Source organism: Pinus tabuliformis, chromosome 2_2, assembly GCF_031772625.1.
Source record: "Pinus tabuliformis cultivar Carrire ecotype Pingquan chromosome 2_2, CPIR1, whole genome shotgun sequence".
In the NCBI taxonomy this organism is placed as follows: Eukaryota; Viridiplantae; Streptophyta; class Pinopsida; order Pinales; family Pinaceae; genus Pinus; species Pinus tabuliformis.
This window is the reverse complement of record NC_142300.1, coordinates 1,053,142,131-1,053,154,869: the sequence shown is the minus strand read 5'-3', so window position 1 is coordinate 1,053,154,869 and position 12,739 is coordinate 1,053,142,131. Positions and strand designations below refer to the sequence as shown.

The 12,739-nt window shown below is 34.9% G+C and overlaps 1 protein-coding gene across 2 annotated transcripts; it reads left to right on the top strand.

Moving 5' to 3' along the window:
• The first annotated feature begins 858 nt into the window (after window positions 1–858).
• LOC149197013 (TATA-box-binding protein 2) lies at window positions 859–11,590 on the top strand. 2 transcript variants are annotated; one of them, XM_089405707.1, is made up of 9 exons: window positions 859–1,219; window positions 3,392–3,479; window positions 3,827–3,898; window positions 10,149–10,199; window positions 10,508–10,552; window positions 10,663–10,755; window positions 10,837–10,938; window positions 11,050–11,123; window positions 11,224–11,590. In XM_089405707.1, coding segments are annotated over exons 1-9 (603 nt in total). In that variant the 5' UTR covers window positions 859–1,142; the 3' UTR covers window positions 11,225–11,590. The 2 variants fall into 2 exon arrangements, with proteins under 2 accessions (XP_089261833.1, XP_089261832.1); XM_089405706.1 differs by lacking the exon at window positions 11,224–11,590 and having other exon boundaries at window positions 11,050–11,127.
• The last annotated feature ends 1,149 nt before the right edge of the window (window positions 11,591–12,739 follow it).

The window sequence follows — 12,739 nt, the reverse complement described above, 5'->3', positions numbered from 1 at the left end:
TCCCATAACATATAATAGCTCCCCTATTTATAATTTTTGCTCCTTATATTGTAGTATGTCTCGAACTTATCTGTCATGCGACATAACATACTATGTTTGGACTTTAAAAATTTATATCAGTTTTTGGTCATAGCTAAGAGGTTAATATACAACTCAATATTAGGAGTCTGTGAATTACAATGATTATATGTACTAGATCTAATATTTTTAATATAAAATCTAGCATTTTTTTCTTCTGGGAAAAAAACAATAAAAAAACAAATATCTCAATAAAATTATTAATTATAATTAAACTATAAAATTACCATAATATTACATAGCCTATATATTTGTTATGATAAAACTTATTTAAAAACTTAAAAAAAAATTCATTAATACCATATTAAATACATTTTAACTTGGGATTTGATCCTCTGAACACTGATTAAATCTAAATTAATAGCATATTTGAGATTACGATTAAATACATTTTAATTCCAAATTTGATCCTCTCCATGCCAATAAAATCCATAAAACATATTCCAATAAAATGAAAAGAAAAAAAAAACAACAACAAAGCCACTTTTTACTTTCTTACAACTTATATGTTCACTTTTGATAAATATAATATCAATAAAATAAACCAAACATCCCCTATTTAAAAAATAAAATAAAATAAACATTCCAATATTAAAAAACAGACCGCTATTCCCAAGTTAAATATAAATAAACGATTAAAATGGAAAAATAATTCTCATAAAAAGGGTTTACCGGTAAGAAAACCCGTGAAAAAATAATAATAAGGTTATTCCACCGGGAGAGCCAGTGGAGGCCAGTGGAAGGCGGTTACCAGGGTATATAAATGACAGACGGGGATACATAGAAAGCCCTCGACCGGCTCTCCGATCTCATATATTTTCTTCGAGACTCCTCTGCCGCAGCAGCTCTCTCCTCGCCCTTTTGAGGATTTACAATCCACATGCTCTATAAAAACCGGGACAAATCAAATCAACTCAATTCAAACACCAACTATAAATACAAAAGCTAACCAGATTCAAGAGATTCTCTCAGGATTTAGTATAAGAAAGGATCGAGATTTCATTTTCCGAGGGCATTATAAAAGCTTTTCTGTTTCATTCGATATCGATTGTGTAGTGAAGAGCATGGCCGAACAGGTCTTGGAAGGGAGTCAGCCAGTGGATCTCGAGAAGCATCCTTCAGGCATCGTTCCCACCCTCCAGTAAGTTTTTCCTCATAATACCGAATTGGGTCTGGTTGCAGTTTCGAATCCCAAGGACCCATTTCATTTCCCTCTTTTCCTTCTATAAGTGACACTGAGAGGCTGGGTTTTTCCTCTTTGTTTTTATTTACATTCTCCTGCATTTTTCTGGAGATGGATTACAAGTTTTTGTTTTCGACTTATTTCCAGTTTGAGTGTTGTTTTCGACTTATTTCCGTTCTGAGTTTTTTTGCTGTATGTAGTGCAAATGACTTGTGGACTTGATGAATGTTAGAGCGCCCATTAGCTGTTTTCGTGTTTTTTTTCACCTGCCCTTGAATTTTTAGGTTGTAGGCGATCAAAATATTGAATGAGAATTACAGTACCCTTTAGCCTGGTTGGTGTGTTAACCTAATGCTCCATTATTGAAATCTACTCAATTTCGCAGGAGCTCAGTTTTTTGAAAGCTGGTGATTATAAGGTATAACTTAGAAAATGTTGGTTGCCGTCTATGACATACTGATCTGGGTGCTTATCTTGATCTGGGACTGGGCAAATGAGGTTGTCCTTGTTGGTTGGGACAATTTGATTTGTAGCTTATTCTGATATGTCGATTTGGGTACTTTGGATTGAAGGCTTCTCTTCCGCGGGTTTGGTTTTTAATGGATCTTCTTTTGATCATTATATAATTCTATTTATAGGGCAATTTGATAAGTTGCCTATGCTGTTCTTCCCGCACGTTTCAGGAAGTGTTGTACACTGAACTTACATGGTTGACATTGATATGGTCATAATGCTGATTGTTGGTTTTATTTGAAAAGGGTCCGAAGAAACTAGCACTATTATTTTACACTCTATGGAGTGGGTATTATTGGTGATTGGTTGGGTGGGGAATGCAAACAGTTAGCCATTATTAAAAATCCCTGGGTAAAAATGTCTATTAAAACATCACATAGAAGGCAAAATTATGCAATTAGCACATGTCCATCTAAACTCGGCTCTTATATGCACCTTAAGGTAGCATATCTTGAATTCTTACAAATGGAAGACAAATCATATAATACAACTTCTTGTGTGAACTGATGCATCGCCGACCTTGACAACCTTAACACTCTATGGAGTGGGTATTTTTGGTGATAAGTTGGGTGGGAATTGCAAACAATTAGCCATGATTAAGAATCACTTGGACTCATTTCTTTGGTACACATGATATATATATATATATAGATATGGCAATGAGATTCTGCACCTAGACTTGGGGAACTTGAGTATTCACACCTTGTTGAGATTGAGGCTTGTGTGGTGTTCTTTTTATGTTTATGATTCTTGTCTGCAAAGAATCCATACTCATGAAATTTACTGGGTAAAAGTGCCAATTAAAACATCAAACAGAAGGAAAAATTATTTAACTAGCACATACCCATCTAAACTCAGTTATGATATGCACCTTAAGGTAGCTTATCTTAAATTCCTACCAATGGCAGACAAATCAGATATTAGACCTTCTTGTGTGAACTAAAGCATCCTCGACCTTGACAACCTCAAGGTGCATATAAGATCTGGGTTTTGATTGGTCTGTGGTACACATGATATATATATATATATATATATAGATATGGCAATGAGATTCTGCACCTAGACTCGGGGAACTTGAGTATTCACACCTTGTTGAGATTGAGGCTTGTGTGGTGTTCTTTTTATGTTTATGATTCTTGTCTGCAAAGAATCCATACTCATGAAATTTACTGGGTAAAAGTGCCAATTAAAACATCAAACAGAAGGAAAAATTATTTAACTAGCACATACCCATCTAAACTCAGGTATGATATGCACCTTAAGGTAGCTTATCTTAAATTCCTACCAATGGCAGACAAATCAGATATTAGACCTTCTTGTGTGAACTAAAGCATCCTCGACCTTCACAACCTCAAGGTGCATATAAGATCTGGGTTTTGATTGGTCTGTGCTAGTGTCCATATTCAATGCACGCAATGCACCGCCTAGATTCTATGCACTGCCACATGGCTACAGAATTTGCTGGATTACCTCCATCCTCACCTAGACTGTAGAATGCACATAATTTCTCTTGGTGCAATTAAATGGTGTTAGATGTTCAAGATCGTTGTGATTCTAACTTACCTTGTTATATATTCTCTTGCTAGACTCATATTCTGATGTTGGATGTTTGTTCAGGAATATAGTGTCCACTGTAAACTTGGATTGCAAATTGGACTTGAAAGCCATTGCTCTTCAAGCTCGAAATGCAGAGTACAATCCCAAGGTAGGGAGATTTGATATCGTGCTAGTGTTTCAGAAGCATTCACTTTCAATTTTCTTATGTAAATTATTCATTACTAGATGTCTTTGCATGCCCTAACAACGGACGGAGGAAGGGATGAGATTTCACAGGAGGAGAATATGGTGTATTACTAGGAGGGAGGGTTGAATAATACAATTTTTGTTCATATGCTTTTTGTCAGACAAATTAATTTTCTTGTAAAAAAATATTTAAAAGGGGGGAATAATATTGCATTAAAAAAACAAAATGCGATTTCATTAGGTTTGTATATAAAAGAACATGATTTTGAAACTTGCAAAGACTTAAGATGTTATTGGTTGTTATGCCAGCGTTTTGCAGCAGTCATAATGAGAATAAGGGAGCCCAAAACTACAGCACTGATATTTGCATCAGGGAAGATGGTGCGTATGCTGTGAGCATGGTAGTTTTTTTTAATTGACTTTTATAGTGTAAAACAGGCACAAATGTTAATATTGGATATCAAGGAAGCAAAATCCTAATGAGGGGCTGAACAATGTACAATGTGGATCTGAATTGTTCTTCCCCCAGCTATTTTTCTAGAGTTGTTGAGGGCTAGGACTACCTATAGGCACTTTTAATTGGATTATGCGTAATATTTGAAATACTGAGCATGCCAGCTGTTAATCAGGTTTTTTTTTCATACTGTGAGTAAGCAGATGTAAGATAGTAAATGACAAATGTCCCTGGTCACTTGACAGTGAGAAACATCATGCTGTGAAATTCTTTGATAGTCTGTCTTGTTTATTTTTTGGAAATGACCATCTTAAAAAGGACATTTTAGCTGGTCACATTCAGTGGGTTACTATTAGGTGTTTGCATGAGAATCATATGTATCTGGCTAATGGGGCTCTAGCATGGGGTATGGACTTTTGTTTTTTTGTTATATCATTTCATCATTGCATATTTTATTTGTTGGTCTATGCGTTTATTACCTTATTGCATCAGTGAATATTGATAGTTGGGATGTCTTTTGATGACTTTACTTGAGATTATATTGTGATTTCCAAGCATCATTTTACTGTATTTATAAAATCTTGTTGTCTCTGCATAATCATTTATTTTGAATGAAGTATTTGCACATGAAAATAGTGCTCATCCACTTATTGGAGTACATATTAGGTCAAAATAGTCTATGTAGTATTTTTATGTAGATCAAAATTGAGGCAAATATCAGAATTTAGCATACCCAAACTTGGGACTTGCTTACTTTACTGTTGAAAAGCCAGAAATTTACAGAAGAAGAGTATTACAGCAGGCTGAGCAATGGTACTCCTGTTAAAATACATGAATTATAGGAGCATTATAACCAATCTTGTTAACAGGTGTGCAAAATCTATTTGAATATATATAGGAATAAAACCAAACAAGGATTGATCAACAAGATACTTTTTTTCAAAGAAACTTGGAGAATTTGTATTATTAGAAGGCTGCAACTGAGACTAAACAGTGGCTTTAAAAGTTGTTAGCCTTAGATTTTTAGCAAAATTGCCAGCTCATTCTCAGCTGAAAACAGAGAATTTAATTCTTACGTGGGTATTTTTCTGAAAAAAGCTCCTAGGATTACTTTGAAAAATATAACATTTGACAATATACACGGTGACTATTTGCCTCTTCCATCCCCAGACATGTCCTCCAACATCTCTGATGCAGACGTTTTGAAATTTGAGGCTGCTGACTGATAACTTTTACTTAATTTGAGAACCAAATTTCTGAGCATATTATACTTTGCGTCAAGGGAATTGATTTGCTGTTTCTGTTGAGCTAGAGTATTCATGATTATGAATTTTATGCAGAACATTGGTGTTCATTCTGTTGGAATTTTGAAGTAACTGAGAAAATAGATGTCTTGTTACATTGAATGGACTCTTTGACTATTTTGGGCCTCCCTACAATCCATGAGTTCAAAAATTGACAAAACAGGGCTGCCAATTCTTAACTGATGAGATTTTCAATCTCAACCCCTGACCATGAAACCAGGACACCAGATGAACCTTGTTGCTCACTCAATCTAACCGAAGAGTTAGGTCGCTTGGTGTGCTGAAAGGTACAAATGACCCAAAGAGATGCAGAAAAACACACCAAAACCCTTTAAAAATGTGTCCCAATTTCAAACAGGACTGAGATCCCTGAATTTCGTCCTTGAAGAAACAATATCACAAGGACCTTGAACAATCCAGAAGAGGACTGGATCCTTGGGCTCAAGAAACCAGTGAAGATTCGAAAAGAGAGACCAAATTCCAGAGGTCAGAGTGTGACAACCTGAACCAAAATCCTGGAGGCAGAAATCCCATAGAACAATCCACAAAGAAGGGGAGGTTCTTACCATCTTGATGCCGTTGTTCCAGCCTTCATTGTGCTCATCCAACTCAATTTTCCATTATCCTGCTACTGTAACAATAAACTGCAGCACAACATTCAAAGAATAAAGCGAAATTAAGAATGTGAATGTGATGAGTTATTCCAACCTTCATTGTGCTCATCCAACTCAATATTCCATTATCCTGCTACTGTAACATTAAACTGCAGCACACCATTCAAAGAATAGAGTGAAATTAAGAATGCGAATGTGATGAGTTGATGTGCAGGTCATATTGTATCTCCTCAACTCATGTGCAGTCCATAACATGATATGATGAGACTAATGGTTTATTAGTGACATGATACATGCAATGACTTTGTAATATGCTTGGCTATGGAACTGGGTGATAATATAACACCCAATTTTGAGAGAAGTTGCCTCATTAGCTTGAGCAGTTGCTTGACAATTTTGATCTTGTGGGACCTGGAAAAATGAGATCTTTTGAAGACTACCAGCTTCCTTTTGAGATCTAGCTATAATGGAGGAAATCCTGTTATTTGAAGAGGAGGATTCAACAAGATTAGACTAATAATTAAGCTTGAATTCCCAATAATTCTTAGACTCGTAATTTCTAATTCAATTGCCAGGAGTAAACCTTGAAAGAATGCATAAACTTCTGCTTGGTTATTCAAGGATTCTCCAAGGTCCCTTGCAAAGTTGGTTAAATGATTGTCCCTTGCAAAGTTGGTTAAATGATTCCTTTGGGATCAATAATGATCCGCCACCCTGATCAGCGAGTCAACAAGAATGTCATTGTTTAGTTAACGAGATGATAGAAAAATGGATGAAATGAACCAATAAATTGAAAAGTACTTGCCTCAACAGTGACTGACATTCAAAAAATCAAACTTTTTTGTTGAAATGGTTTGTGAGATATTCTGGACCCATACAGATTAATATTATTGCCTATAGTGATTTTACCATGCATATTAGGTTCATAGACATATTACACAAATGTATCCATGACTTCTATTCAGAAATTTTCGTACACAGACTAAATCATTGGTACACAGTATAATTGTGCCGAGAAGCGCATTCTACAACCCAGTTTGTGGGGATGTGTAAGTATGTCACTTCTCCAATAAAAAAAAATAAAAAAAATTAAAGTCGACCCAAAACAAAAATGAAAATAACCATATAGATAAAAAAACTACAATACAATTCAATACAAAGAATCGAAAATCTTGCTCCAAAATCTTTTATTATTTCTATTAATTAAATATTTGTAAAATGAATCTTTAAAAAGAAAAGCCATATCCTATGGATATATTAAAATCTTTTAATGTAATTTTATTAAAATTTTTGTTATTATGCTAGATAAAAAACATCATTAAATCTAAAATTGATATTGAAAGGTTATTCTTATTATTATTATTATTATTATTATAAAATATAATATTAGTATTATTAGATTTAATAATTTTGGACTAATACTTTGAGAAAAGGTTTGTATTTCAAAGGATTGGATCCCTCTCAACATATGATAGATCCAGAGTTAAATGGATCTAGGCTGGTATATTCTCAAACAATCTTGTATACTATCGGAATGGCTGTGCTCTTCCTGTTTTCCTCTCTAAAATGTGTCTTGCTAGTTGTCAGATGGATAGTCACCTATTGGTTCCATTGTTTATATATTGTTATGCCATATATTGCTGGCTGGCCAATCTATATGGGTGGTTGGTTGATGGTTTGTTTTTCAGGTTTCTGATAATTACTGCCGTGTAGTGGCCCCTCTTTGCATGTTGGGAGGTAAATCTCCTCTTTTAGTTGCAAAATTGTAACGTACAATGGTTCATGACAATGATACACGACCTTACACCTGAGTTTGAATTTTATTACCAAGGTGCTGTAACAAAACCTTTTGAATTGTAAATTGCAGATCACTTTTCATTGGTAAATCAAAGCTGATGAGTCCAAAAAAAGTTTACTGTTTCAGTAACCATGAGAGGGCCAAATGTTTCAATACTAGCATTTGTTTGTTTTTACTCCTATGCTAAGTCACATGACACGAGGACACGAGACACGGAGGACACAGATACGAGTATTCAATATGAAACGCAGTGACCTGGAAACAGGACACGGGGGACACGTTTTATATATATTTAATATATATATATATATATATATATATATATATATACCAAAATATAGTTTCTTATCCATATTAAATTGCAGGTTGCAGCTTATCTAATCAAATTAAAATATAATTACTTCTCAAAGTTCATAGTTCACTTTAAAAAAATAAATAGAATCAAAATTTACTATTTAGAAATTAGAATGTGATATGCTTGGTCTTGATTCTTGAATATTCAATGTTCATTGTTCATGTACAACTTACAAGCACATAAGAAAATAACTAAAGTCTAATCCTAATGATTTCCTCTGCTCCTTTTGCGAGAAAATGCCACAGCTTTGCCTTTCCCTCTAGATGTAGATGTTGGTGCTGGTGGAGTTGGCAGTGGAGTTTGTTGTGCTCTAGAAGTTGAAGAACTAGAAGTAGGAGCTTTAGGAGGTAGACGACGTCCTCCACTGGTGGCAGGGGTAGCCTGGGCAGGTGGTGTCACTTGGAAACATTACAATCTCCCAATCCTGAAAAACTGATAAGTCTGCTACATTTTGAATGAAATCTAAAATTCTACTTTCTCCATATGAAATCCAATGAGGTCGGAACCACTTTCAAACATCCTGAGTCATTTCATGGTAATGTTAAAAATTTAAGTAAAAGGATGAAAATGAAGATTAACTTTTACTTTAAGAATTTAACATTACCATGAATAACATATCAATACTAGGGCCTAGACTTTTCATTAAGCTGCCCCACTAAAAAATTATTTGTTTCTTTCAAAACAAATTGCAGCGTATGCAAGCAACGTTTTCTATCAATGGAATACGCGTTTTCTAGATGCAGGACACGATGAAAACTGGCGAATACGTTTTACATTTTACAGGACACGATGAAAAACGTTTTCGACACGTTTTAGGGCCGTTTTCGTGTCCGGCACGTAAAATATGGGACACGGGACCTTGGAGGACGTGTCCTGTGACTTAGCTCCTATGTTTATGTTTTGTTGAGCTTCATTGTTTGTTTCATTGCTGGTTTTCCCTAGAAATTGACATGGCCTTTTTAGAATCATAAAAATGACAAGACCTTTTACTAGGAAGAACACATCCAAAACTGTGCATCTCTGGTGCTTTGTACTTTCAATTTCAAGGCCATTGCACGGACCAACTTGTGGGCTGTGCTCACGCTTACTTTTTAGAAGCTTTTCAGCTTATTTAGTTTGTGGCCATCTTTCCAAAGCATTTGTTTCCTAAGGTACTCATTGGATGTGTTAAGGTATTTCCTATAATTTAAATAGGACACAAATTGGGTTATTTGTGAGGACATTTACAAACAACACATCTAGAGCATGATTAGACCTTCAAAGGGTCTTAGCTTGAAGATGGCCTTTTGCCTGGAGCACTTTTTGGAGCTGAGGGATGACCTTATTTTCCACTATCCTACCATACACAAACACTAGGTGCATGCCCTTCAGTTTCTAGTGGGCTCTCATAGACTTAAGGTTGAGATTGATCACCACCTATGGATGCCCTTATTATCCCTCAGCATTTTATTAGATTAGTTTATATCAGCCAGAAAATTGACCAAATCTGTGTGGTTGGCTAGTTGACTTATTCAAAGCATATGCAAAGGCTTGTGATAATTGAAGGGGAGAAATAGGCCTCCTATGTGTCATAAACATAAATTCTTTTCCATTTCTTTGTCTCGTAAGTTATCGGATCTTGTGTGATAGTTTGCTCCATTGAATTTCTCTGTTGTGACAGAACTAACCAATAGGCTCTGTCATAGTTAAAATTAAATTTGGCGCTGTGATGTGTCACCCAGCTTATTTTTCATTTCCTAGGTATTTTCAAACATTGAAGAAAGTTTGACGAACATGGGAAGGCTTGGTTATGGTTAACCGTTAAATTGACGAGAGGTGCAATATAAGTTCGAGTGACGAGAGGTGTAATATAATCTTAATCTTCTTGATTAGAGTGATACTACATAATGGGAAATTGAAAGTGACCACTTTAAGATGTGTGGATTTAGCACGTGGAAATTGTTGTGGTTTTTCTAAGAAAGTAACTTACCTATTGCGTTATTTATTTGTGTATCAATATGTGTTTTTTTAAAAGTAAACTAGTAAATAACTAACATGTACTGTAATCTTTATTTTTGGCGTAAACCATGTAGTCGACATTTGATTGGTTTTTTTCTCATTGTGTAGGTTTGCACAGGTGCAAAAAGTGAACAACAATCAAAACTTGCTGCAAGAAAGGTAGAGAGATATGAACGATTCTTCTGTCTCTCAAATATGTGTACACCTAGTTTTTTGTCCTTGCATCTTTTGTTTTGGCATGTACAAACATATTCTATATGAGCATGATACATAGTTCATTTCTTGTTCAAAAGTTATAAAGTTTAGGCCTCTATGAATATATTTCATTTGAGAAACGGAGAAATATCCAGGAATTTGGAAGTTGATTTTGTAGCTAGTATGTTTTCGCACTATTACTGTGCATATAAAACCGCATAAATATATTACTGTGCTTAGTTGGAGCTGATTTTTGAAGTCCTGTATTGCAGTATGCTCGTATTATCCAAAAATTGGGCTTTCCTGCTCATTTCAAGGTGCCATTCCTCTGAGATAACCATGACTCTTGACACTTATCAGTAAATGAATTTCCATCTTGTATGCTATTTTTTAATGTTATAGGCTCTAATGCTATCAAGAACTGCAGGATTTTAAGATCCAGAATATCGTGGGGTCTTGTGATGTTAAATTTCCTATTAGATTGGAAGGGCTTGCATACTCCCATGGTGCTTTCTCAAGCGTAAGTTCTCCAGATAATGCTCAAATAATTTGTTTCCTGATGCTAAATAAATGTACTGATATCTAATTTTCTCTTCTACAGTATGAACCAGAATTGTTTCCAGGCTTAATTTATCGAATGAAACAGCCCAAAATTGTTCTTCTTATATTTGTTTCTGGAAAGATTGTCCTTACTGGAGCAAAGGTGCATCTTCCTTAACCTGTTTTATTGTTTAGTTACTTGCATTTTTTGTTTTCATTTTCTCATTCAGGCCATAACAATCTAAGTCTGATTGGTCATATATATCATTTGTAGGTAAGGGATGAGACTTACACAGCCTTTGAGAATATATATCCGGTTTTAACTGAATTTAGGAAGATCCAGCAATGGTAAGCTTCAGATATAAATTCTCTTAAATTATGACGTTGTGATGATTTGTACGTTGGAATATAGAGCGACTGACTAGTGATTGTCTCTCTTTTTCATCAGACAACATATGCCAGATCTCATGCATACCTTCTGAGCTGTTCTGAGAGCATGACAATGGAGACATGTGTGGCCAGCTCTAGTAACAACATGGTTTTGCTGGATTAGAAACTGTTTTTTTCATTATATTTAGCTACTGTGTTGTGATGGGATTCATGGATTGTACATAGTTGATCTTCCAGACAATCATGGCAACTTTTGAGCAGGAAAAAATAATGCTTCTATAAGAATATTGGCCTTTCCTGTGCTCATATAAGTTTTCCGTGCCAGATTGTTCAAGTCATTTTCCTGGTTGTGACTGGGTCTTTTGTAACAATGCTCTATTGTTTTTCTAAAAAGCTGGAAAAGCATATTTCATTACTTCTATTTACTCTCATTTTGTACTGTATCCTTGCAATGTCAAATCAAACGTCTCGTGGGATCTTTTGCTTTGAGAAGATACCTGTTTGAATCCCCTGAGAAATGAATTTGTAGCAAGAATGACCAAAATTGCTTGTTAAAAGGTCAGTGTCATACCAGCTGGTATTGCAGAGATTTCCAGTGGTACTTGGCGATAATTTATGAATATTTAGTAGAAACATTTTTGAATCATATGTTGGATATCTCTCTGACCTTTTCACTAAACCACTTCTCGGTGGTTGTTTTGCAAAGGAGCTCAAATGTGGAGTGAGCTCCAAGAGGCCAATTACTGAAAATGACTGAAAGTGGAAACTCACCACTATTATTGCAATTTGAGATTTGCCATTTAGTCTGCGAGAAACTATTCTCTGGTGGCACCTTTAGTGTTCTTGTTAGATGTGACCTCATACGTCAAAACTACAAATATTGAAAAAAACATATTGAGCTGATGAGCTAGCATCCCTTTTCTATAACAAGTTGGTAGACAGGTTGTGGATATTAGATTCAGAATCAGTTTAAATTGTTAACAAAATTTTCTTTGAAATTTTTTGTGAAATGTATGCTTTAGGGCTGGGATCTAGTAGACAGGATTTAGGCCAAACCATTTCATGTTTAACAGATTTTGTTACGTCCAAAATTTCCATGTTAGGAGGATTTAGGTTCATTACCTAGGAGTTTAATGATTCGTCTTACGGGTGCTGTATTTAGAAGAGTTCGCTTGTTTAAGGCTTTGACAGTAAAAAAAGCCGGAAACGTTTTACACGCTTCTGTTATCAACCATAAACATTATGCTAGAATTTTATGGTATATTGTAAAATTTAAAGGAACTTATATACGCAAAAGTTGCCCGTACTTAGTCGAAGTGCAATTTGATCTTATTTAACTTTTGTCTGTTGGATTGTAGAAAAATTATTCTTACTGGTGCTCGAAACCCGTTTAAATAAAATTTAATTTTGATCTTATTTAACTTTTATCTGTTGGGTTTTAGAAAATTTATCCCTACGGGTGCTCAGAAACCGTTTAAATAAAATTTAATTTTAATGTTCAAATGAAAGTATGACAATAATCAATTGTACATAAACATTGTAGGGAGAGTAATGGCATGGAGAAACCAACTGAG